Source organism: Staurois parvus, unplaced genomic scaffold (genome assembly GCF_062004578.1).
Source record: "Staurois parvus isolate SC_StPar_1 unplaced genomic scaffold, SC_StPar_1.0 ptg000185l, whole genome shotgun sequence".
NCBI classification, from domain to species: domain Eukaryota; kingdom Metazoa; phylum Chordata; class Amphibia; order Anura; family Ranidae; genus Staurois; species Staurois parvus.
This window is the reverse complement of record NW_028317981.1, coordinates 1057936-1085601: the sequence shown is the minus strand read 5'-3', so window position 1 is coordinate 1085601 and position 27666 is coordinate 1057936. Positions and strand designations below refer to the sequence as shown.

The 27666-nt window shown below is 42.1% G+C and overlaps 1 protein-coding gene across 3 annotated transcripts in view; it reads right to left on the bottom strand.

Annotated features, from left to right (window-relative positions):
* LOC149462135 (S-adenosylhomocysteine hydrolase-like protein 1) overlaps window positions 1-27666 on the bottom strand; it is a 461588-nt gene that overhangs the window by 77693 nt on the left and 356229 nt on the right. For all 3 annotated transcript variants that reach the window (XM_089677371.1, XM_089677372.1, XM_089677373.1), the window contains exons 12-14: window positions 25855-25949; window positions 25507-25605; window positions 9164-9232 (exon numbers count right to left, since the gene is read on the bottom strand). In XM_089677371.1, the coding sequence (XP_089533497.1) occupies window positions 9164-9232; window positions 25507-25605; window positions 25855-25949 (263 nt within the window). The remainder of the gene's footprint in view (window positions 1-9163; window positions 9233-25506; window positions 25606-25854; window positions 25950-27666) is intronic.

Genomic DNA, 27666 nt, shown 5'->3' with positions numbered 1-27666 from the left:
AGTTTGACATCTCTCCATATTATTTTAAAGATTTAATTAAGTTTGGTAATGTTATCCTCGGATTTCCTACATAGAACAACATGTCATCTGCATAAGTTGCCACCTTATACTCAATTTCTCCTACCCAAAATTTCTTTTATATCTACATTATTCCTGATGGTAGCCAAAAGAGATTCCAAAGACAGTACATGGGTACAAAGGGCATCCCTGTCTTGTTCCATTCTTCATCCCAATGTACTCGGATAATTCCCTATTTACCATTATTGCTGCCGAGGGTTGGCTATATAATTTCCTAATCCATTCTCTCATTCTAGGTCCCATGCCTATGACTTCTAAGGTGTCTAACATACATCCCCAATTTACTCTATCAAATGCTTTTTCAGCATGACCTCTTTTGTTACTCTATTTTTATGTGTCTGCTCTAATTCACAGAGTTTCCTTAAGAGTGTACTTACTTTTTCTCTTCTTTCCTTCTTTTTTGCTTCTATTGCTATTAAAATACTTCTCATATAGACCTTATGTGCCTCCCACACCGTAGCTACCGACACTTCCTCAGAGTCAATTTCTTCAAAGAATTGCTCTATTTCCTTCTTAACTTTCCACTCCGTCTCTTGCTCCTGGAGAAGTGACTCATTCAACCTCCATAATTTTCCTCCTCTCGGTTCTTTCCCCCATAGCAATTGCATTGTAACAGGGGCATGGTCAGAAATTTACATAACTTCTATGTTTACTTTGACCAGAGACTCAATAAGCCTATGGTCCAACAGTATGTAATCCAATCTTGAATACATCTCATGTACATGAGAGTAAAGTGTAGTCTCTTTCCTTAATATGTTTAATTATCCAAATATCTACGCGTTAACATTGAAATAACATTTTTTTCAAGTTTTTCAGAGATCTACTACTATCTCTCATCACCGGAGAGGCCACATCCATTTGGGGATCCATATACAAATTAAAATCTCCAGCCACAATCGATTCCTCTTTTTTGAAATCCATTAATTTCCTCAGAATATTTTTTAAGAATAACTCAGGATTCTTATTCAGTCAATAAATCTTTGCTAATGTATTCTATTTCCTGTAGTTTTCCTTTCAAGAAAAGGAATCTCCCTTCCGGATCTACCAATCTCTCTTCCAACTTAAACCTTATATTTTTTGCAAATCCTATTGCCACTCCCTTTGCACGTTTAATTGGGGAATCTGCATAATACCACTCTGGATAATATCTGGATTGTAGCTTCACATTTGTTTCTTGTACAAGGTGTGTAGGAACACCACTGAAGAGAGTCTATGCTGAAGTTATTTACATATCTTAAATCTCTTCCCTGGGCTATTTAAACCTTTGACATTATAAGTCACAAAGTGAATCTCTTCCATTCTTCTCTTTTTCTCACCTCCTCTCATCCTTCTCCTGTCTCCTTACTCTCCCTTTCTTCCCTTTACCTTCTTCGTCCTCCATAATTTCTCCAGAATAATATGACTCCTATTTTCCTGCATAATTTCGGGTTGCCAACTCAGCCCCCCCATACCCTTCCCCCCCACTCACCCACCTACCCTCCTCCACTCCTCTCCCCCTGCCCCCCCCAATCTCCCTTTAGGCTTACATTTTGCCTATGAATCATTTGTGATCCTAACCCTTACCTTTGATTCCGCTTTTAGGTGAAACTCTGACTCATGAACTTTTCCCCAATAAGTGTGTCTCCTTCTCCATGTCCTGCCATACTCTAGTAAACTTCAAAAATCATAAGAGAGAGGCAGAAATGGAGGGAGAGAGAGGGAAAAAAAAAAAAAAGGAGAGAACTCCCCTCCCTCCCATCTTATTCCTCTTTACTATTACTACTCTCTATTTCTCCTTAGAGCTACCTGCCACCCCTCATTTTCCTTAGCCCACATTTCTCCTTCTTCCTCCCAACCAGGGATATTTATTTTCTGTATATCAAGTCTCTCACAGAAGTCTCTCAGATCTTCAGGGAAACTCAGTCTTGCTGAATGTCCATTTCTCCATCCGATCAAACACGCTGGAAACCCCCAACTATATCGAACATTCTGTTTTCTCATCTGTTCCAATAATGGTTTCAAAGTTCTCCTTCTTAATAATGTTTCCGCTACTAAATCAGCAAAGATCTGTATATTTATTGCTCCATATTTTATTATTGCTCTTCCTTTTATCTTCTTCCATAGCTCTTCTTTATCCCGAAAATTATGGAATTGCACTATTACATCTCTTGGCTTTTCCTTCCCATCTTCTTGTATATATTTTCCTATTCTATATACTCCCTCCATTTTAAGAGGCTCTGTAATAGTTCTATCCATTATAGTGTTCAGCATTCTTGTTATTATTCCCGTCAAATCTTCTCCTTGGGAGATCTCTGGAAAGCCTCGTATCCTTAGATTGCATCTCCTATCCCTATTCTCCTGGTCTTCCAATTTATATAACAGATTTCTTTGTTCTTTTCTCATTTCCATCGCCCATTTTTCTAATTTCTGTATAATTTAGGCATGCTTATCTTTTTTTTTTTCTTCCTTCTCCTCCACCCTTGATAATATTTGCCTCAGGTCTTTGTGTAATTTCGCCAGTTCCTGTTTTAGGGATCTTGCGAGTCCTTTAAACATTTCTGCTATTTCTGCTTTAGTAGGCATCTGTGAGCTCTCCTCTTGTTGTTCTACTTTATCCATATTCCCTTCTTCCATATGTTGACTGCTGTTAGCTATTCCCAGGGACAGTCTGGAACGTTCCGACGTTTTCCCTCTCACCTCTTACACTTATTCCCTGTTGTCTCTCTGAAGTCTGTTTCTCCTGTGAGGGTATATATTTTTTATTTGACCCTGTTTGGGAAGCCTTAGTCCCTCCTCCCTTTGATACTTTGTTTTTCATGCTGTCAGGGACTATTTCAATTTTCCGCAGTTCTGGTTTGGGGGGGCTATTTTTTATTTGATATCAAAATTTGTTGTCTTCCATGGGTATCCCCCTCTCAGTTCTTTTCTTCCTTTTTCTCTCCGCCCACTTCCAAACTCATCTACCCGGGTCCTCTTCTTTTAGGTCTTTATCGGTTTTGCATTGTCCTCCTTCTGATTTTCCTCTAAGACCCCCTGGGTGCACCCCTCCTCACTTTAAACATATAGTTCAATACATACAGTTCAGTTCCCATGCAATATGTTAATCTTAGTACTTTTGCCACTCTCACTCACCCTCTTGTCCCCAATATGGCTTTTCCCCCGTATGAGATCTTTGTCATATATGAAGAAAAGGGCTTCTCTGGAAAACATTTCCCGCACTCCGAACAGGTATACAACTCCTCCTTGTAAGATCTCTGATGTGTGTGAAGACTGGGCTTTACCCACACTCAGAGATCTTACACAGGTGAAAAGCCATATGTCTGTCCCGAGAACAGGAGATAATGACACTTTTCATATGGCTATGATAAAAGGCCCTAGCCCCGGACCGGCAGATAGAACCAGACACAAGGTGGCGACACTGACCAAGCAATATCCATTTCTCACAGTAGGGGACACATTAATAATTAAATGTTTGGAAGTAGAAGACATTGACCGTATTACAAAACATTGTCCCAAGACCACTGTTACACTGGGAGGTACATTAGCGTATCTAAAGAAGACATGTAAAAACAGGAATTTTACACAGGAAGACTGATTATTGACTCACTGGTTGATACCACCCGGTGGGGCCTGAAGTGCCATCTCTTTTTACAGCCATACCGTCTGATGCTGAATGTTTTTCAGTAATTGACTTAGCAAATGCATTTTTTAGCGTCCCTGTTGACACAGAGACACAGCCCATTTTTGGTTTAACCACTAGATGACCTGGTGTAAATGATTCAGTCCTGCTGCAGTACGCAGATAACATCTGCCTCTGCAGTCCCACTAAGGAGGCCGGCCTGAGGGATGTGGAGAGTTTGTTGAAATGTCTTTTTGAGAGTGGACACAGAGTCAGAGAAAAAACTACAATGGTGTAAAACAAGTGTTGAATATCTGGGTTTTGTGCTTACAAAGGGGGAAAGGAAAGTCAGTCCAAAGAGAGCTGTGGCTCTCCTGAATCTTGCCAGTCCACAAACCAAGAAAGACATGCTCTCCTTTTTTGGAGCCATTGGTTACTGTCGCCAGTGAATACCTGACTGTTCCTATTATGACAACTTGTTGAGACAAGCTACAACCCAGGAAATGTCAGAAATTATCAAATGGTCAGATGATATGGTTGATGCATATGTGTATTTGAAAAATGCAATGGTAACCGCCCCTGGCCTCCCTGACTATGTAAAAATGTTTCATGTGTATGCAAGGGACAATTGTAAGACCATGTCTGGTGTACTCGCCCAAGAGCACGGAGGCAGACTTCGCCCTGTAGCTTTTTTTTCAAAAGTGGTACCAATTCAGGTCCAAGCTATGCCTGCATGTCTCAAAGTGTTAGCATCTTGCGTTATGGCTGTGGAAATGTCCATGTCATTCACCTTAGAACACCCAACGACATTGCACACTACACATAATGTAGCTATTTTGCTAAAAAATATACTCAGCACATGTCCTCCCAAAGGCTGAGCAGCTATAAGGTCATTCTTTTGTCCAATCCTAATCTCAGTATAAAATATGTGTCAGCCACCTCAGACCCTGCTCCCATTCTTAATGCTCTGTTAGGATTAAAGGGGGAAGATTTAATAAAAGATGAGAAAGGTCTCTTTCTCAAAGAGGGGAAGCCATGCATCCCTGCAGCCAGTGCTCCCCTATTCATAGAACACTACTATGGGGTAGGACACAGGGGCTGGCAAAACACCTGTGAAGTTTTATTACAAGATTTTTACATTGCAGGCCTCCCCAAATTAGTGAAGGGTTTTGTATCCAGATGCATTGTTTGCATCCGTGATAATCCAAACATACCAAATAAGTCTAAACATGAGCATCTACTATTATTCTTTTTACACATTTTCAAGTTGATTTTACACACATGTCAAAGATAGGAAAGAAGCAAGAATATTTTTTGGTAATTTTGGATGTGTTTTCTAAGTGGATAGAAGGTTTCAAGACTACAAAGGAAGATGCCCAGAGAGTTATCCGTATTTTCACACAGGAAATTATTCCTAGATGGGGGTGCCCTCTATAGATCAGTTCAAACAATGGCCCAGCTTTTGTATTTAAAATATGTCAGGCCCTGGTAAAAGCCCTTAGGATAAAATAGAAATTTCATATTTTTTATTATCCACAAAGTTCAGGGATAGTAGAAAAAATGAACAGGACCATAAAGGATAAACTAAGGAAAGCAACTAGGAACACCTTTGCAAATTGAACAAAGATGCTCCTTGTTATCCTTGCAGAGATTAGAATGACACCTAGTAAAACCACAGGATATTCACCTTTTGAAACTCTAATAAAAAGACCATTCCCTACCCCCTGGGCTAGATCACCATTAACCCTAGAGGCAGGAGATTTGGATAAGATCAGGGAAGTGTATGTCCGTAAATTGATTGAAACTTTGAATATAGTTGAAAGAAATGTTGCTCGCACCTCTCTCTTTTTCTCCACAGGTACCTACACATCCCTTCCAGGTTGGTGATATCGTAAGTGGTCAAGCAGCTAGCCCAGAACAGAAGATCCGGATACCCATTCGGACCAGAAACCAGAGTGATCACAGTAACTAGGACCGCTGTCCTAGTAGAAGGTCAGCAAGCCTGGATCCATGCCAGCCGGGTGAAAAGAGTTAAGGTGGCCAAAGACAGACACAGGCACAGGAGAGGACCAGGACAAGGTGCTGCCTATTAAAGGAGGTGAAGCAGGTGACAAATCCTCAAAGAGTGAGTGAAGTCGGTAGCAAAGTCTCTGAAAATAATCAAGATGAGCATTCTATTAGCCAAGGACTCTGGCAAACTATGGATTCTGCTGGGAGTGATTAAATTTTTTTGTGTTTACCCCATTATAAATAGTGACTAACTGCATATACTCTCCAGAGGATCCAAGTGCTGTTCAGGTTATATGTAGTCACAATAACAATGATAATAATACCTCAGAAACCGCACACCCAATACACACTAGGACCAAAAGAGAAACAAATATACCAGCACAGAAACCACAGATTGCTATTACCAGAGAGGGAAAGATTACTACATTGTGGTTCGATTGTTCTAACACCCATGTTGCTACCTTTTCCTTCACTTATGGAAACCTCACAGAAAGAGGGAATGAAGAGAGTAGCAGGAAAAGGACACACAAGAGGGAGGGAATAGGTTACATCTGTGTAACTGATGATTATTGGGAGAGTAACTGTGATTATTGAGGAGCAGTGGAATAAAACATAGGAACTGACTGGAGATACAAACCTGACACGGCCATAAATAAGAAAGACAAGAACAGAAAATCCCTCATAAACAGAATGACTCTTACCAAGCCCAATGCCAAATACACGCTTACCATAGAAAATCCCAGCCCTAGTGATTCGGGAATGTATGTATTTGGGTTATACTGGAAAGGGGATATATCGGGCACAAGGGGGAAATTTAAAATACAAGACATGCATATTAACAATGATTATAATCCCCTGAAGCCACACATCAGTACTTTTAAGGATATGATTGCCATCGCTGATCCTTCTTTCGAAGATACCGTGGCAGCGGAGACGGGATTTTTAGATGTAAATCTTTGGTTAGAATGGATGAGGTACAGTGCCCTGTAGCACAACAAGTCTAATTGTTATGTCTGTGGAGCAGCCAGACCCCATGTGGGAACAGTGCCATTAAACCTTCCTGAAGATGTTGAAGAATGTTTCCTAAGTCTTTTTACAGGAACACATAACAAAAATGCTTCCTGTAAAACCTGGAAAGCAAAGTATCCCATAATCATCAAAAACCCCAAACCAGGCGAAGGCTTGCAAATTTACCCAGGGAATTATACCTGCTATAGAGGAGTGGCAAGAAAGGGAAGTTTGAAAAATTTTACAAAAGGTCTTTGTCACACATACAGCAACATTTCATCTAGACTTTTACAGAATCAGACACAATCTTTAGGTGATATCTACTGGATTTGTAGTGATGGTAAGATCAGGTCTAGATTGGAGAAGGAGTGCTCTGGTGAATGTGCTTTGGCCAAAGCTATTATGCCCCTGCATATCTTTAGTGAAATTTTTTCTGAGATCCCTGGAGATATAGCAGGAAGCACCCAGAGGCACAAGAGGGAGGCCCCGATGGGTAACTTTGACCCACATGTTTATATAGATGTTATAGGGGTTCCAAGAGGGGTCCCGGATGAGTTTAAAGCCAGGGACCAGGTCAAAGCGGGTTTTGAGTCAATCATTTCAATCATTACCATCAACAAGAATATAAATTGGATAAATTATATATATTACAATCAGCAGAGGTTTGTCAACTACACCAGGGACGCATTGAAGGGGATAGCGGAGCAGTTGGAAGCGGATTCCGCTATGACCTTCCAAAATCGTATGGCCTTAGATATGATGCTTGCAGAAAAGGGTGGTGTGTGTGCAATGATAAAAGGAACATGTACTTGCTGTACCTACATCTCAGACAACACTGGACCAAATGGGAAGGTCACTATGGCTATAAAAAAAACTGTCTGATCTGTCGGAAGAATTGAAAAGGAATTCAGGGATCACTGACCCACGGGATCAATATTTTGGGTGGCTCAAGGGATGGACACAAGTATTAGCACAGATAGGAGTGATTATTGTAGTCACCCTGATACTCATAGCCCTGATAGTGTATTGCGTGATTCCCTGTGTGAAGAGGCTTATGAATAAAGGAGTAGATATGACCATGTATGCAGAGGAGATTCAGGAACAGACTGCCCTATTGAATCAAAACCTAAGGAGTACCACAGTTATCTAGCCAAATACAAAAAGAAGCAGTAAAGGAACTATATTGTATAAGGGGGAATAAAAATCATATATGTAAATAATGATTTAAGAGGGGATTGAAGGGAAATGTGTGTTCCTTGTTCCCATCCATTTTGTTTCTTGTATTCCATTTTGATTAATTTTTTTTGTATTATGCCCAGAATGAGTTAATGAAAATATGAAGACGTGCATGTAAAAGCTGTGTATGTATTATAGAACTGTACTCACAATATTCTTTTGTTTTTTATTTTAGCTTAGCCTTGGTAGAGGCAGGGAAAGTATCCACTTATTTCTTTGTATTAACAGCATTTGTTTCTGCTATGATATAGTTAAAAGTCAAATACTTCTGTCCCATGGGAAAATAACTGTTGGTTACTTGTAACTGATTTCAAGGTCTGAGAAATCTCACGTTCACAGCCTTGACAAGTATCCAGCGAAATCCTAATGTATGGTTTTCTTTGTTACAATATAAGAAGAATCTACGAATAAAGATTCAGATTGTCTTCTGGAAACCTGTGTGTGCATGCTAATTTCTTCCTTCCAGAACACGGTCTCTTGAGCTCAACGGGGAAGCTGAAACCTACCAGTGGTCATTAGAAGCAAAAATCCCTTTCAGTTGGGGTCACCCAGCCCTTTTCCGCGTGTCTCCAGCTGCCACGGTCTTGTGTGCAGGAGGAAGAGAGTCGGCGCCTCCCTTACTCCAAGAAACGCCGGCCAGCTCCTCTGCCTCCCAGAGCTCCCTTGAGGCAGATCACCTCATCGCCCGGAGTCCACTGAGCTCCGGGGAACACACAGCGCTGGGCTGAGAGCACAGGAAGACCTGTCGTGATGGCCGCCACTCCCAGAGGTCCTTGATCCATGTACCCCGCCAGGCAAGCCCCCCTCTCCCCGGTTAGTCTCTCCAGGGCTTCCCGCACATCTCTCCCCTTCTCGGCAGGACACTGGAGGTGCTTGGGAGTTGGGAGCCCTCACATTGAGCTCCCACTCCAAGCCACGGTCAGGCTCCTTCCTCTAGTGGGCGTCGCCTGCTTCCACGTCATCTTTTAGTTAAGCAATTCTTAGAGACTTTTTTTATCTACTTTATTAATTCATCAAGAAACATTTTTATATACATTTTTAATAACAGCTGTCAGCTGTGCAGGAGCAAATTATGAATTTTTAAATGTGTGTGGTTGTTGGCAACACTATACAATAAATATTGTTACTTTAAGTGTAATGAGAGTTAATATTTTATAACAGTTTGCAGTTTTCCACACTGACCTCTATTTTATTTTTTAGCACAGTGCAATAAGACACAAGCTTACAACTTACCTCTGTAGTGGCTGTGATTGAAAGTACAAACGTAGGAATAGTTGAACAGCTCAAATTGAGGAGACGACCCTAAAACACAAGATGTAATAGACATTTGTATTAAAGGACACAAGACTTTGCTAACACTGCTACACGTTTTTTAAAAGTCATAAGCATTATAAAAAGCAAGAGTCACTTTCGCACCATGTTATATTTACTCAAGTTAAATATATACAGTGCAAATCAAAACATACCACATGCAACAATTCAACCTATGTGTATGCGTGGTTGAGTTTTATTCTCCAATTCCCATAGCCCTGTATATTCTGCTTCCTGAGGAAAACATCTAAAAGTTTTTGAAGTTGTTCTCAGCTAGTGCCCAGTCCTGGGGGAGGAAGTTACACATTTTTACTGCTCTAACACTAAAGAACCCTTCTGCAATCTAAGGTTAAACCTCCTTTTCTTCTAACCTCAAATTGTGGCCACATGTTCACTTCAGGGACCTTAGAGTAAACAGTTTATTACAGTTACTGAAGTCCCCTTTGATATACTGCATTTGTACAATGTAATCATATCCCCCCCTCCAAAGCACCTTTTCTTCAGACTGAATATCTGTAATCTATGTAATTGATCTTCCAACCCCCTTAATCATTTTATTGCCCATGGCTGAACTCTTTCTAATTCAAAAATGTCTATTCTGAGGATCGGTGACCAAAACTGAACTGCATATTCAAGATGAGGCAGAACCCATGTTTTGTAAAAGGTTTTACTAAAGTAAATTTTTTTCTACCATTTATCTAGTTCATGTTTTTACTTATATTTTATTACACACATGTACTGTATAACAAGCTTAAAACAACTCTTTGTCAGCATATATTTTCCTATTACCACTTAACAATAAAGCTGGCTATAAAGGACTGTATGGTCTAACATGGACCCATAACAAAGACCTTACCAAAAATATTATTAACCAGCAGATTATTCCCCTAACCCTCACTAAGCTAACATCCTATAGATGGAAAGCACATAACTATACATATTGTTAAAATATAAAAAAAAAACAAAGGTCTACACCAGCAGGAACTTCCACAGAAAAAACAAACGGTATTCAAATTGACCACACCAAGAACAGAACCACCCAGCTTGCAGTTACAGGGCGCTGTACCAATGCACAGCGTGCCTGAAGCTTCCGTAGACAGTTTGGCCACCACGTCACCTGCCCAGCCCTTCTTGATTGACAAAGGCTTCTGCTGAAACCTGCTATCAAACACTGCAGGGCTGGGTGGTGGATGTGCTGGACAAACTGACTACACAGATACAGCCACACTGTACATTGGCACAGCATCCTGCAACTTTAAGTTTGATTTGATTCCAGCACTCAGTCTTTTTGGGTATGAGTCTATCAGCATGGCACATCTTGACTTGGCAATATTTGCCCACTCCTCTTTGCAAAAACACTCCAAATCTGTCAGGTTGCAAGGACATCTCCTGTGCACAGCCCTTTTCAGATCACCCCACAGATTTTCGATTGGATTCGGGCCTGGGCTCTGGCTGGGCCATTCCAAAACTTTAATCTTCTTCTGGTGAAGCCATTCCTTTGTTGATTTGGATGTATGCTTTGGGTCGTTGGCATGCTGAAAGATGTAGTTCATCTTTCTAGCAAAAGCCTGAAGGTTTTGTAAGAATATTGATTGGTATTTGGAACTGTTCATAATTCCCTCTACCTTGACTAAGGCCCCAGTTCCACCTGAAGAAAAACAGCCCAAAATCATGATGCTGCCACCACCATGCTTCACTGTGGGTATGGTGCTTTTCTGGTGATGTGCAGTGCTGAATTTTTGCCAGACATATCTTTTGGAATTATGACCAAAAAGTTAAACCTTGGTTTCAACAGACCAGAACACATTTTCCCACATGCTTCAGATGTGTTTTTGCAATATTTACCCAGGCTTGAACGCTTTTCTTTGTAAGAAAAGCTTTCCGTCTTGCCACTCTACCCCATAGGCCAGACATATGAAGAATACGGGAGATTGTTATCATATGTACCACACAGCCAGTACTTGCCAGATATCTCTGCAGCTCTTTTAATGTTTCTGTAGGCCTCTTGGCAGCCTCCCAGACCTGTTTTCTTCTCATCTTTTCATCAATTTTGGAGGGACATCCAGTTCTTGGTAATGTCACTGTTGCACCGTATTTTCTGCACTTGATGATGACTTCACTGTGTTCCATGGTATATCTAATGCCTTGGAAATTACTTTGTACTCTTCTCCTGACTGATACCTTTTAAAAATGAGATCCCTCTGCGGACCAACGTTGGCATCCATTCCATGGGACATAGTTTGGAGACCACTGCTCTAGAGGGACTGGAACGACTACTCCCTGGTACAGAAAATAGTTTTCGGGTGGTCTGCAAATCTGACTGTCTTTTGGCAGATGTTGGCTTGAGAGAAGAACAAGGTGAGGGGGTAGATTTTGTGCCCTTAAAGACAATATCTACTGGGTAGATATTTTATTCCAAGCCTTGAGCCGAAAGGAAGAGCTGAATTTTGGATTTGAAGATGGAGCGAACAAAATGGCAATGACAGAAGGGTGACCTCCTCAAGAAAGCACCTTGAGTCAACAGGCCAACCACAGAAAAAAAACAAGATGAGAAGGATCTGTGTCCTCCAATTAAGTAAAGAAAAGGATTCCATATCAATTCTTTTTCTTCCAGAATTCAATGGGGACACAGTCAGCGCTCTAAAGCTGGGACATTAAAAAGCAGTCCAAAAAAGGAGAGGTGATGAAAAAAAATATATATCAAGAGAGAACAGTCTTTGAGAATCACGCTGTGATCAAATTATACTACTGCCTGTAGTTCATTTCAATCAAATCTGGTATTAGTCAATAAGTGAACATCCACATTATAAAATATAGTGAACGTGTGAACTGAAGACCAGGTAGCTGCTTTGATGGAAAAGATACTTGGTGAACAAACGGTGCAGGATGCATCCACAGCCCTGGAAGTGACAGGGAGGAAAAAAAAAAGCCTTGTTAAAAAAAAAAATTATAGAGTTGTAAGCTCCAAATTCCAAAGTGGGGGCAATGAGGAAGATAAGAACACAAGATATGTGAGTGACCCCCTGTACAAACCAAAGAATCATAAGCCAAAGGTCATGAACAAATCCAAAATGTGAACTGCTCACAGAAGCTGATACAGTTCTTATTGGCACGTTCTCAGGGAGTCAAGGCCTGGTTTTGTAACTTTAGTTCTTACAGAAAAATCCTCCAGCATGGTGGGTAATTTTTGCAAACCAGAAATGCTTACAGAAGCCATACTGGAGAGTCCAGTGAGGGATTGGAGGCAAGCATAGGAGCCACTAGATCAAGTAAAGTCAGACAGACATTATTCTGTCTGACTATGATCACACTTGCAGAAGATGCAGAGATCACAAGAAAGTGTGAAACAGGTTGTGATAGTTCATCCGCATCAGCATGATTACTAATTTTGGAACAGTCTCAAAGGCAGTTGTAGGTAGTATCAACAAATTTAAAAAGTCCCACTGCAAGGGGAGCTGGACACAAGCTTTGCACCTTAGTACCTGCATGAGCAAAGGGGGCAATATGATTTCTAGGGGTGCACTAGGCTGCCAGGCTGTCCAAGTGTAACTCATGGAGAAGGGAGTGCTTACAGCTCCCACTAGTATAATCCTGTTGCCTGATATGTTGACAGAGCAGCTAAAAGCTTCCTGAGCACTTACAGAAATGGTAGGAAAAATGATAGGCAAGCTCAGGTAAATCTGTACTATGGGGAAAAGTTCCTAGTACAAGAGAAAATGCTTGCCAATTGTCAAAACAGCTATGAAAAAAGGCAGGATCTGCACAGAAAATTAGGTTGGCCCCAAGGTTAAAGGAATACACTAGCCACTAGCTAATATGCAACCTTTTAGAGGCAGCAGCTATACCCAGACATAGAAGCTAACTGTGTGCTCCAGTGAAGGAAAGAGTTTATTATGGCTGATTAGAGTCAACCCAAAAGTTTTTTTTTTTAATTTTCATTTTATCTATGGATATAAAAGATACTCTGCCTAAATTGTAACAATAGTGCTGATATTTTTCAATTATGTCTGCAAAATTTGCTTGCAGGCTTCATTCACATAGGAGCCACTATCTGTACTTCTGAAACACTGAATTAGAGATAGGTGTGAAAGTATCTGCCAGTCACAATGATTTTCTAGGTATAATTGCCAAACTATGAATACCTGCGTACAAGTTTTTTGGACATGCTATGAACCATCCAAGGTCTACAACCGACTAGAGCAATGGTTATAAGCAGCTTGTGTTTTGGTTCTTCACTTTTTACTTTCTCATTTTAAAGTAATTTCTGTTATCCTTTAAACTGATAATATACTATATTATGAAAAAAAGTAAACCAAGGCCGCAAAAATTCAAAAACAACAAATATATTAATACAATTTACAAGATTATTTAGAGTTAGTGATTGGGGACAAGGAGAAAGCAAATTTATTAAATACCTTCTTCAGCTCTCTGTATACAAAGGAAGCTAAAATCCACAATGGGGATAGTATTGCCATAGTCAAAAAATAGCTCAAAACTGATATGGTCCAGAAACATTTAAAACAAAATAAAATTGAATAAGGCACCTAGACCATATAGCTTACACCCACATGCCCTCAAAGAGTTGAGTGCTGTTATTTCTTTTTTGTTTACAAACGATTTCATTTTTTATGAAATAGGCTGCAAAAACATTACAGCATCAAGTAGAATAAAACAGAAACAAGGCACATCTGTAACATACATTCCAAAAGGGTACAATCATGTAAGGCATAAAAATTAAGTGTATGAGCAAAATAGGTAGGAGGGTAAGCAGAGCAATAATGCTACCAACAGAAAAACACTATCAAATAAATCATGAGTATTCATTATTCAGATAGTAAATGGCTGAGTTTTCTAAACTTCCCACTTTCTGTCGAATATCTGCATCCCATCCAGTAACGTATAATGAATTTTCTCCATGAGCATCACTGCATCGACTGTTTGTAAAACTGAGTCCAATGGTACCGTAGGCGATCTCCAATGCAGGGCAATGGCACATAGGGCAGAAACAGAAATGGTATGGATTAGCCTCATAGCCCCAGTCTGTATTCCCGAGATGTGGGCTCCCAGTAAGCAAGACTGCATAGACAGATGCACTGGGGCATCTGCCACAGCAGAGGCCACTTCAGAGATTTTGAGCCATACCAATGAAAGGCTTGGGCAAGCCCAAAATATATGCATTAAAAAGGTACCAGCTAGGCCACAACCCCGGAAACAAATGTGGGACGTCCCTGGAAACATGACATGCAGCCTAGAAGGGGTATAATACCAGTGGGTTAATACTTTGAGGGCCGTCTCACGAACAGAGAGAGGTATAGAGCTCTTTCGTATATTTTCCACCATGGGATCCCAGTTCTCTTATGAAAAAGTGACACCACTATCCGCCTCCCATTTCTGTCTATATAAAGGGGGGTGAGGAATAGATAGTTACCGAAAAAAGACGATACAAATCTGAAATAAGACCTCTGCCCCTAGGAGAGTCATGGCTAATACGTTCGAAAAATGTAATCAGGGACAAAGGTGTCAGATCAAAATGTGAATGGAAAAAATGTCTTATCTGCCGATAATGATAGTATTCCCAGAGTGGGATATCAAAGAGTGTGCATAGCATCTCAAAAGTGATAGAAGACCCTCCTCTTTGAAAATAAAATCTGATAAAGGAATGATCATATCACCAACGGAACGCTTGTGGAGACGAGAATGCTATAATAAAACTCAGGTCTCCAAAAAATGATGAACCTGGTGAGACAGAAGAGACCAGATTTAATTTAAGTTCATAATGGGACCAAAGCATCAATGAGTGGGCAACAATGGAATTATGGGTCAACAACATGCGAGGGGGAGTTTTTGTCCATAATTTACCTGGTAGATAGAACGGATGTATAGATTGAGACTCAAATCTGATCCAAGGGAGTTAATAGTCGTCCATTGCGATAGTTGTGCGAAGCGGGGCCGACAGGTAATAGAGCCAGAAATTGGGAAGTCTGAGGCCTCCCGCCCGTTGCGATTGGTATAGGACTGATGACGTAAAATGAGGATGTTTGTTATGCCAAATAAAATTATTAATCACACGTTGAAAACGATCTAGAAATGTTTTCGAGACCGAGATTGGGAGTGCTCGAAACAAGTATAGCAGTTTCGGCAAAACATTCATCCTCACTGCCGTGACTCTGCCTAAAAATGAGATAGGGTATCCATGCCAGATCTTTAACAAAGTAGAAAGGCAAGACATACATGGTTGGTAATTAACTGCAAATAATCTCGAGTAGCTGGGAGTAAGATAGACACCCAGGTATGAGATCCGGTCTGTGGCCCAACGAAATGGGAAAGAGCTGCGGAAAGATGCACCCAGGGAATCAGTAACATTAATAGGCATAACAGCTGATTTGGTAAAATTTACAGTGAGAGCCGATATGGATGCAAATTCATTCAATAATGTGCATACATTCGGCAATGATCCTAATGGGTTAGTAAGGAAAAGCATGACATCATCTGCATACATACATAATTTAAATTGCAATACCAAGAGGGGATACGCCAAAATGTTTGGGTGTGTTCCTATAGCAATCGCCAAGGGTTCCAAAATTTAAGTTAAAGCCTGGGAGTCTAATTGTTGTTTGAGGAAAGAACAAACAGAGGGCGCACAGGCCTAGTGCATTAACATAAAAAATATTTATTAAGAAATAAAGTAGGTGTGTACTCACAAACGCCAAAGTCAAGGCACGTCATAAAAGAACAGCTGGGTCAACACCGGCTCTGAGGAAGAGGTAAGTCCTCAAAACGCGTCAGCCTATTGGATGTCTACACTCCCTATTGCGGACTGTTACTCAGTGCGGTGTTGACCCAGCTGTTCTTAGCTGGGTCAACACCGCACTGAGTAACAGTCCGCAATAGGGAGTGTAGACATCCAATAGGCTGACGCGTTTTGAGGACTTACCTCTTCCTCAGAGCCGGTGTTGACCCAGCTGTTCTTTTATGACGTGCCTTGACTTTGTCGTTTGTGAGTACACACACCTACTTTATTTCTTATTAAACATTTTTTATGGTAATGCACTAGGCCTGTGCGCCCTTTGTTTGTTCTATCAGTATATTTGGATTTCCCCAGTCTATTTGAGGGCAGCAAGGTGTGCATGTTCCAGGACATTCTTAATGTGGTTGTAGCCTGCATCGAGTCCATCCCCAAGCGCAGGAGCATTTGTGTTTGCTGGTTCTAATTGTTGTTTGGGGGGAGGCATACAAAGCGTGTACACCGGATAGAAATTCGCCGTGGAAGCCCATCTTCTGCAACAGTGAAAACAGATAGGGCCAGAGTATCAAAGGCCTTATTAATGTCCAGGCTTAGTAACAACACCTTAGTAACAACACTTCTTTAGAATGCAAGTTTGCATCTTGAATAACATTTAGTGTGAGGCGTATGTTGTCTGTGATAAGTCTATCTGGAATAAAACCCGATTGGTCAGGTGAGAGCAAAGAGGAGATAATAGGGGCCAGTCTACTTGGCAGAATACGACTGAATATTTTAAGATCGTTGTTCATCACTGAGATGGGTCTATAGTTTTGAAGTAGATGATGAGCTTTTAGGGGTTTAGGTAATAGGGATATGTTAGCCAACAGCATCTCCCCAGGAAACTTACCACCCTGCAAAATATCATTGAACAATGACATCAAAAAAGGAGCCAACAGGGGCAAAATGTTTATCATAACTAGCCGTGAACCCATCTAGGCCTGGAGTTGTGGAAGTTCGCAGTGCGCTAATCATGGGGCATTGAGGGAGGATATCTGAGAGGGTGTGAGAACAGGGAGGGGCAGAGAATCAAGCCATGAGCCATCTGGAGAAGTTGAAGTCGTTTGTCGGGGAGCCAATAGGGTGGAATAAAATGTTTCAAAAATACCCCATACTTCATGAGGTAAAGAGGAGATGTTACCTTTCTTAGTTCGTAACTTATAAATATGCGGGGGCCGTGTAGAATGGTTCAGTTTCCGTGCAAACATAATAGACGCAGAGTTGCTATAAAATAAAAAAGAGGCCTTAGACCATCGTAAAGCCTTTTCAGTTTTCTGAGATAGTAAGGTATTCAGTTCTCACCGCTTTTATGATATCATCTTTTTGTTAAGAGGAAATGGATTGCCAACATAAGTTCTATAATGCGTTTCTAATTCTTGGGCAAGTTTCTGAATTTATTTCCCTGTTCAAGATGATGTCATGGAAATAAGGCGGCCTAGCAGGACCGCCTTATGGGCCACCCACAAAATAGCCGGGTAAATATCAGAAGTTGTGTTCAACTGAAAGTATTCTTGGATAGAGGTAACTTCTTCCTGACGATAGTTAACATCTGTAAGCATAGAATCGTTTAGTCACCAGGAGTAGGTGCTAGACCTATGAAGGTGCTAGACAGTGCCACTATGTTATGATCTGACCAAGTGCATATATGTATGCATGCCTTCCTGGAGTTGGCCAGCAGAATGGGGGAGCAATAGATATAATCCAGCCTAGCGTAAGAGTCATGTGGGTGGGAGTAAAATGAATATTCCCTCGCTCCCACATTGTGTGCTCTCCAGGAGTCTACCAGTTGGAATGTTTCTAGTTTTTTAATGAGGGATTTTGGAAAGGCCGGGGAGGAAGGTGAGGAGAAACTTCTGTCTAGGAGGGGGTTAGCTACCAAATTAAAGTCACCTCCCACCAATAAATGGGAGGATAGGAACTTATCAAGAACTGTAAAGAAGTGTGAAAAAAAGGATGCTTGTGTCACATTGGGTGCATAAACATATCATGGCTATCATGAGTGCAAGACCCGAAAGGGTGCCTTTAATAATGATAAATCTGCTGTCAGGGTCACGATGAACATGTTGAATGTCAAAGGGAAACAAGTTGTGGAGAAAAATTGCTATGCCTCTACTTTTAGTAGAATGTAAGGTGTAAAACCCCTGCTTGTAGGATCTGTGGAAATATGTGGGATGTTTAGCGGCTGTGAAATGAGTTTCCTGTAATAAAATAATCTTTGCCTCTAGGTGTCTATACTGGAGCCAGGCAGTTTTGCGCATGTTTGGGGAATTGAAGCCCTGGACATTATGTGAAATACAATGAACCACCATGGCAAAAAACAAATAGTATCAGTCAACATTATAACCATCCAAAAGTATCAAATAAAGATTGTCTAATCAGTGGAGCATCTAGATCTGCATCGTATAAGATAAAATCTGTCAGTATCATTTTATGGTGACAGGTTGGGGTCACGTGTCAAGGAATCACATGATATCAGAATACGGACTGTAAATAAATGGGTTCTAAGACCCATGCAAGAAAAATATTTTTGCACGTCCAAATAGCTAAGGGATTAATCAAAATTAACAAACACATATGAATATGATGAGGCTGCAGCATGTCTCAATATATAAAAATAATGAATTATATGCAAATGAGCAAAACCCTTTCATCCCATCTCCTCCACTTAACCTCCTCCTTTGCACTTGCACAGTGCATACAATCCACCACCCACTCCAAAGGTAATATCCTTGATCTTGTCTTCTCCAACCGCTGCGCTCCCCACAACCTCACTAATACCCCCTTTCCTCTCTCTGACCACAACCTGATTACCTTCTCTATCTCCTCGTCCTCCAACGCCTACCCCTCCAAATGTAACACTACTACCAGCCGTAACCTCCGCAACCTTAACCCTGCCCCCCTCCACTCTGCAGCTGATCAACTCCATGACAGCATCCTCCCCCTGTCCTGCCTCGACTTGGCTATGACTGCCTACAACAACGCGCTGTCAACAGCCCTTGACTCACAAGCGCCTTTAACCATACGCAACATCAGACCCCGACCACTCCAGCCCTGGCAGACTGACCACACCAAAACCCTCAAATGACACAGTCGTGCCCTGGAGCGACTATGGCGCAAAAGCAAATCCCAACAAGCCTTCACCCGCTACAAATCTGCCTTCCACACCTAACCCTCCTCCCTCCACGCAGCCAAACAAGCCTACTTCCTGACCTCATCAAGACCCTCTCCTCCAATCCTCGTCGACTCTTCTCCACCTTCAACTCTCTACTCTCTCCACCCCCACCTCCACCCAGCACCTCAATCACCGCCCTTGAGATTGCCAATCACTTCAAAAACAAGATTGACACAATTCGCAAGGACATCGCCGCAACTCACACGCCCTCTCAACCCGTCCCCTCTCACACAGCTACCCCCTCATCCCCCCTCCCCCTCGACATAACCTGCAGGGACTTCGTCGCTGCTCAAACTCCCTCCAACCCCCTTCCCCCTCACTCAGCTACCCCCTCATCACCCCTCTCCCACGGCCCCACCACTGCTCTGACCTCCACTTCCACCCCACATTCCTCATACTGAAGCTCCCCCAACACTCCGCACCTTTGACCTTACTACCATCGAGGAAGTCTCCAAGATCCTCTCTGATGCCCGCCTCACCACCTGCCCCCTCGACCCTATCCCCTCACAACTCCTACAACCTCCCTCCCCCTCCATCCTACGCTCCCTCACCCACATCTTCAATCTCTCCCTCTCCTCAGGCACTTTCCCCTCCCCTCTGAAACATGCACACATCACCCCCATACTTAAAAAGCCCTCCCTGGACCCCAATGACCCGAACAACCTCAGACCCATCTCCCTGCTCCCATTTACATCTAAACTCCTCGAGCGCCTCATCTACACCCGCCTATGCTCTCACCTCAACGACAACAACCTCCTCGATCCCCTACAGTCCGGCTTCCGTCCCCTACACTCCACCGAAACCGCCTTACTCAAACTCTCCAACGACCTGCTAACCGCCAAAGTTAATGGCCAATATTCAGTGCTCCTACTCCTTGACCTCTCTGCGGCCTTCGACACAGTCGACCACCCTCTCCTCCTCAAAAAACTGCACTCCCTCGGCCTCAGAGATTCTGCTCTCTCCTGGCTCTCATCCTACCTGTCACAACGCTCCTTCAGCGTTACCTATAATGCTACCACCTCCCCCTCACTCCCCCTCTCTGTTGGGGTCCCTCAAGGCTCCGTCCTCGGGCCCCTTCTCTTCTCCATCTACACCTCCTCCCTTGGCAAACTCATACACTCTCACGGATTCAACTACCACCTCTATGCCGACGACACACAAATCTATCTCTCAACCCCCCACCTCACCCCCTCAGTCTCTGCCTGAATCACACACCTACTGAGCGACATATCAGACTGGATGTCGCTTCACTTCCTTAAACTGAACCTCTCCAAAACCGAGTTTCTTGTCTTCCCCCCCAGCCCGGACACCGCCCCCCATTGACTTCTCCATCACATCCAACAACGCCACCATCAAACCCGCTCCGCAGGCCAGAGTACTTGGTGTCATTCTGGACTCCAACCTATCCTTCCAGCCCCAAGTCTAATCTTTAACAAACTCGTGCAGACTCCACCTCCGCAGCATCGCCAAAATACGCACGTTCCTAACCCCAGAAACCACTAAACAGCTCATCCACTCCCTCATCATATCACGACTCGACTACTGCAATTCCCTCCTCACTGGCCTGCCTCGCCGCTGGCTATCCCCGCTTCAGTCGATCCTGAATACGGCTGCCAGACTCATTCACCTTTCCAACTGCTCCGTTTCCGCCACCCCCCTCTGCATTCAAAATTCTAAATCCTAACACTGACGTACAAAGCTGTCCACCATACTGCCCCGAACTACATCACTGACCTAATATCCAAGTACCGCCCAGCACGCACACTCTGCTCCTCACAAGACCTCCTTCTCTCTAGTTCCCTGGTCTCCTCCTCCCATACCCGCCTCCAGGACTTCTCCAGGGTGTCACCCATCCTCTGGAACTCCCTGCACCAACCCATCAGATTATCACCTACTCTCCTCTCCTTTAGGTGAACCCTGAAAACCCATCTCTTCAGGGAAGCCTACCCCACCCCCTGCTAACTTGCCGACCTCCTCCACTATTCCTACCACTCCACCCCCACAGCTATCTCCTCCTGTACCACTATCCCCTCCCTCCTAGATTGTAAGCTCAAAAGAGCAGGGCCCTCAATCCCCTCATGTTTTGCATTGTATTGGTATTGTTCTGTCACATGTTCTGTCCCCCTTTGTAATGTACAGCACTGAGCGAACTATTGGCGCTTTATAAATACTGTATAATAATAATTCCGGTTCTTTTCTGACTCTCCTTTCCCTTCGTGGAGATGGAGTGTTCCAGATAGGAAATACCGGAGGGGTGGGGGGTGGACATTGAGGTGAAGGAGCGTCCGCCAGGCCTAATTTAGCCAGGATTTCCCGTCCCTTGAGAAAAGATGTGGCTGTGTATGTGCTGTCATTGTGTGGAACTATCAGCTTAAAAGGGAAAGCCCCACTTCTAGCGCATGCAAGCCGAAAAAAGGACAGATGTGATTTCCTTAATTTTTCTGCGCTTCTCCAACTTAGCAGGTGAGACATCCGGTAAGACTTGCAGAGTTGTACCTTCAAAAGAGATCGTGGAGGTATTACGAGCAGCCCGGAGTAGGTCTTCTTTGGTCAGGAAATCTTTCATACACAGAACAATGTCTCAATGCGGTTTATCGTTAGGGGGTTTTGGGCGTAGAGCTCTATGGATATGGTCACATGCAAAGGATCTAGGGTCATGGTCCGGAAGGAGAGACAAACAATTGAGATGTAGCTTGTGAAAGATCAGTCACAGTCTCCGGAACTCCCCGAATGTGCAGATTATTCCTGCGATTATTGAGATCCTCCACTTGTGCCTGCAACTGTGTAAATGCCGTTTGTTGGTGATCATGATCTCTGGAGAGCTCAACATAAGCCAAGCTCATCATGTTTTTTTTCTAAACGGTCGGTTCTGGAGCCCAGCGCAGCTATTTCCTGAGAGAGGACGTTTGTACACTTGTTCTGATGGAATTTAGTGGCCAATTTAGTGTACATAGTCCCCAGACAAGATTCCAAGTCCCCCTTTGTAAGCTGCTGTGCGTACTCACTGTCCTGTGCAGATGGATGAGCTACAGTATCCTGCACGAGGTGTGATGGGGATGCTCGGTCGGTATTATCTTGAGACAAGCTGCAAATTTCCTTCGTCGTCAGTAAATATGTTGTAAGGGATTTTTGAGCATTACCCCTACTTTTCTTCTTGGTGGATGGCATGCAGGGAGTCTCCTGAGGGTGATCAACTGAAAATTATATAGCCAAGAATGAGAATAACCCCAGGGGACCAATAAAGCCCGATGCAGATATAAGGTTATGGCTACATAGGTGTGATCAGATGCCTCACCACAGTCTGTATATTGTAAAAATGGTTGTCACTGTAAGGGAAGAAGTAGTAATTATAAGCTGTGATAAGGTGTTCTCAGTAAAGGCCAGAGGCCCAGATGCAGGTCCCAGACTCTGTTGTGGGGTCAGATAGGGCACAGAGGCCTTTATTATGTGGACCCACTGGGGTGCTGGCTCCAAAGCCCACCAGAGGGAGTGTAGGGAGCCCACATTCTTCTCCCCCAGGTGGCTGTCGGCTACAGCATGCCTTCAGGCCCAGTAGGGACTGTTTTTATTTCCTTTTAAGGGAGAGCCTTCGAGCCCACAATTGCAGGCCACAGTCCGCGGAGTCCTGGTGGGGGGACCAGATAGCCGCTGATAGCCCTCCCCCACAGCAGACTACACTCACGTGGATGGTCCCGAGCACGGCGCCGAGCGAGGCCGTTTAAGTCCGCTGTCCTGGAGAGGAGCCAAATCCACTTGGCTCCCCTCCTCTGGATAAAGGCAGGGATGGCGGGACCTTTGGTTTTCACTGTGGGTCCGCTGCCGCCAGGATGGCAGCAGATTAGCTGGTGAGGCAACGGAGCTCCTGATTATCCGGCTGCTCCGGTCACCATCGTGGACACGCCCCTTGAGTGCTGTTATTTCAAGGTCATTTTTACTAAACCAATTTACAGACTCTTTAATGATTGGCGTGGTACCACTGGATTGGTGCAGGGACAATGTCGTATCTGTGTTTAAAAAAGGATTTTTACCTAGTAACTACAGACTGGTTAGTTTAACTTCTACAGTTGGCAGGATACTTGGGAGTTTACTTAAATACCACATAGAAAAGTTGTTGCTAGAAAACAAAAAAATTAAGCAATAAACAGTATGGATTCACAAAATATTAACGTTGTTAATCAAAATAGGACTTCTTTTTATGAGGAAGTAAGCATAAAGGAGTGGCTGTGGATATAGTATACTTAAATTTTGCAATATTCAATATTTTGCAATATTCACCTCATGAACCAATGATAATAATCATAATATAAGAATAATATATAGGAATATATAGAAAACTTAAATGCACATAATTGAACTCAAATTTAATGTATGTATATATGTGCACTGTACCACCCTATCATAAAACACGAAATAATTAACTAAGCACTCAATCAACATATGAGTGCAGACCTCATTCAGGTTTCTATAAATACATAAATTACAATATTTTATTACATATGGTCAGATGAAACTAAAATAGAACTGTTTGGTAGAAACACAACTCGTCGTGTTTGGAGGAGAGAGAATGCTGAGTTGCATCCAAAGAACACCATACCTACTGTGAAGCAAGGGGGTGGCAACATCATGCTTTGGGGCTGTTTCTCCGCAAAGGGACCAGGACGACTGATCCATGTACAGGACAGAATGAATGGGGCCATGTATCGTGAGATTTTGAGTGCAAACCTCCTTCCATCAGCAAGGGCATTGAAGATGAAACGTGGCTGGGTCTTCCAACATGACAATGATCCCAAACATACCGCCCGGGCAACGAAGGAGTGGCTTCATAAGAAGCATTTCAAGGTCCTGGAGTGGCCTAGCCAGTCTCCAGATCTCAACCCCATAGAAAACCTTTGGAGGGAGTTGAAAGTCCGTGTTGCCCAGCGACAGCCCCAAAACATCACTGCTCTGGAGATCTGCATGGAGGAATGGGCCAACATACCAGCAACAGTGTGTGCCAACCTTGTGAAGACTTACAGGAAACGTTTGACCTCTGTCATTGCCAACAAAGGATATATAACAAAGTACTGAGACGAACTTTTGATATTGACCAAATACTTATTTTCCACCATAATTTGCAAATACATTCTTTCCAAATCAGCCAATGTGATTGTCTGGATTTTTTTTCTCATTTTGTCTCTCATAGTGGAGGTCTACCTATGATGCCAATTACAGGCCTCTCTCATCTTTTTAAGTGGGAGGACTTGCACAATTGGTGGCTGACTACTTTTTTGCCCCACTGTATATATATATATTTTTTTTTGGCGCTGATTTTACTCATCATTGTTTCATGAGGTGATTATTGCATTATTCACTGTTAGGGCAGCTGCATGCTTACACATTCTATGCACTCATTTATTGACTTAGGCGAGTGATTTATTATGCATTTTTTCAGGTGTTAGATGTTTTTTTATTTTCACATCTCATTTGTGCGGTGAATATATGGTTAGTGTTTACAGGTACAAAGTTTGTATATGGATACAAACTTCAGGATACCCTGAATGGTCTAAGGTTGTTAGTGGTGTACCCCAAGGTTCAGTGCTGGGCCCTTACTTTTAAACATATTTATAAATCATATAGAGGTTAGGATTAAAAGTACCATTTTAGTGCTTGCAGATGACACCAAGCTATGTAGTGGAATAATACCCTTACAGGATGTATCTAACTTACAAGCTGACCTCAATGCAGTTTAATTAGGCAACTTTGTGGCAAATGAGATTTCATGTTGATAAAGGTCACGTTATGCACTTGGGGGTTAAAAACATGGATGCACCGCACATTCTAGGAGAACTGGGGATGTCAATGGTGGAGAAGGACTTGGGTGTTCTGGTAGATCATAGACGTAATAATGCCAGGGGGAGAGTGGGAGATAGAAATGTGAAATATGGAATAAACTCCCTCAAGAATTAGTTCTGGCCAGCTCAGTGGATTATTTTAAAAAGAGCTGGATGCAGTCCTAAATGAACAAAATATAACTGGACATTAACGTTTATAGGCAACATCAACAAAGAATGTTGATCCAGGAAATATAGGATTTATAGTGTTTTTGCTTTCCCCTGGATCAACTGTGGGTATAGGACTGTGCATAAGGAGATCTTCTTTTTTTTTAATTTATTTTCGAACAAGATGTATTTTTTTTTTTTTTAAACCAGAGTAACTATGTAATATGGTGAATCTACTACAAATGTTACAGAAAATATTGGTTTATATTTGTATTTTGGATTTGACAGACTGAGTACTGCTCTATGCATCTACAGAATATCTCTGCATGCCTACCTCAGCCAGCAGTACAATTCTCTTTCCATCTGGCCAGATTACATGATCGACCTGAGATCGTATACGCTCCCATGTAAGCTCAGGAGTGCGAAGACTGGCCTGAAGAGGGGAAAAAAGACAGCTATTGGTGAGCTATAAGGACATATGATGTTGCACACACCCCAATTTTATAAAAAACAATTAAAAGAATGAACTCTTAAATACAAACGTAATTTTTTTTATGTTCAGATTATATATTTTTTATGATGATACAGCTAAAAGATATATAATCTGAAAACGGTTTAAAAATTTGTATGCCACACTGAGTTGAATGCCTGCTTTTACTATCCTGGGTGATTTACTGCTTACCACATCAATCTCTGTATTAGAGTGTCCCATATTGCACACAATACAGCCATTCTTCATGCGATCAAGATGTTCCCGTGTAACCACATTTTTGTTACCTATGAGATAAAAAAAAAAAAAAAAGTACCACAGTCCAAATCTGCATTCACAGGCTATTTAAAGTCCACCTTATTTAACCATTACAGCTCCGAAATGTTTTACCCCCTTCATGACCAGGTTATTTTTTGCAATTATTATTTATTCCAAAAAAAAAAACTGCTGTAGCTGCTTAATGATTGCTAGCTGTAGTTCAGATTTAATTAGTTAGCCTAAATCTGCTAGTGTATCTAAAGCTGGTTATACACATTTCAAAATTTGGTTGATTCCCAATAAACAAGCTACAATTCACTCAGTGGATGTCCCTGTTGGCTGGCATCCAACATCCCTCAATTAAAAAAAAAATCATAAAAGCCAGGTGGAAAATTGTTGGTGCAACAGCATTGCATCTGTTTTGGTATTTTGATAGCTGAGGAGGCTTGCTGTCAAAATTAAAGAATTTCTAAAATACATGAATTTGTGTAGGCAAGGTAATTGCTGGATCAAGAGTTACTGGACAGCAGTATCTGTGTGAGCAACCAAGATGTTTTCACTCAGATATTTCCAATAACTCACCTGATCCAGCAATTGGCTTCCCTACACAGATTCACACAGAAAAGCTTTATTTTAACTGAAGCCATGATGAAGGGGGAGTTTTTCCTGACCGCCCAAACACTTTGACTGCTTTTTAGTATATATAAATGAAGTTTGGATTCTTTTATTCTTTGGTCTGACACTCCTTTCATTTGTGCATATTTTTTCTGGTAACCTGCTGGAGTACCGACTGGAAGGTAGCCCTGTCTACTGTGAGCAGCCTAACCTAAGCCAGTTAACTCTGCAAATGTTTTTTGTCCCCTCACCACAATGTATGAACTCACACCTAAGTCCCAGCGCCTCTTTGATGCTTTTTTCTTTATTTGAATCATACATTCTGTATAGGATGGATGGATAAATCAGCCTGCTATCACAGGGTATGGCCATGGTAACACTTGCCTCTCCCCAGATTGACAAATATTGTTGTCCAAATGTCTCTGTTGCTTCTCCAAGAGACCCCAAGCCTGAACGTTTGTTACTGGCTGAATCAACAGGTGAAAATAAAAAAGCCTTAAAAAAAGTAAATTAATGCAGCCATCACATTCAAGTACTTGTAAGCTGCAAATTGTTACATTTTTGTTTCTGTGTTTAATACCGCTTTAGTGTTAAAATGAATTAAAACAAAGAAAAACAAATGGGAAATGGCTCATTGGGACTGGTTCTCTTTAAAGCAGGTCTAAACTCCCGTCTTCTTCCAGGTTCTACAGCAATCTTGACTGTGAGGGCCAGAATGATGTAACTCCCATGTACACACAGGAGTTAACTCATTGAAAAATGTGCAGAGACATTCTACATTCTAAAGATGATTGCGAACAAGCAGGTAAAACGGTACACATAGATCAAAAATCATCGGGTTCAGCAGGGACCAACCAAATTTCTGATCCGTGTAGTCCTCCTGTTTCCTGCTGGAAAACCTGATTTGATCAGAGGTCTGCAGCTAATAGCTGCAGCACTGATCAGTGTAATTTGATAGCAGAGGACACCCAGCTGTCAGAATACAATATCCCCAACGACATCTTAATGCTCATCTTTATTATATTATTGTACTGCTAATCAGACTACAACCTAGGTCCTGTATATGTTGATTTATTTTGTACAATTTTTTTCATGTCTGGATAATAATTTTTTTCTTGTATGTATATGATT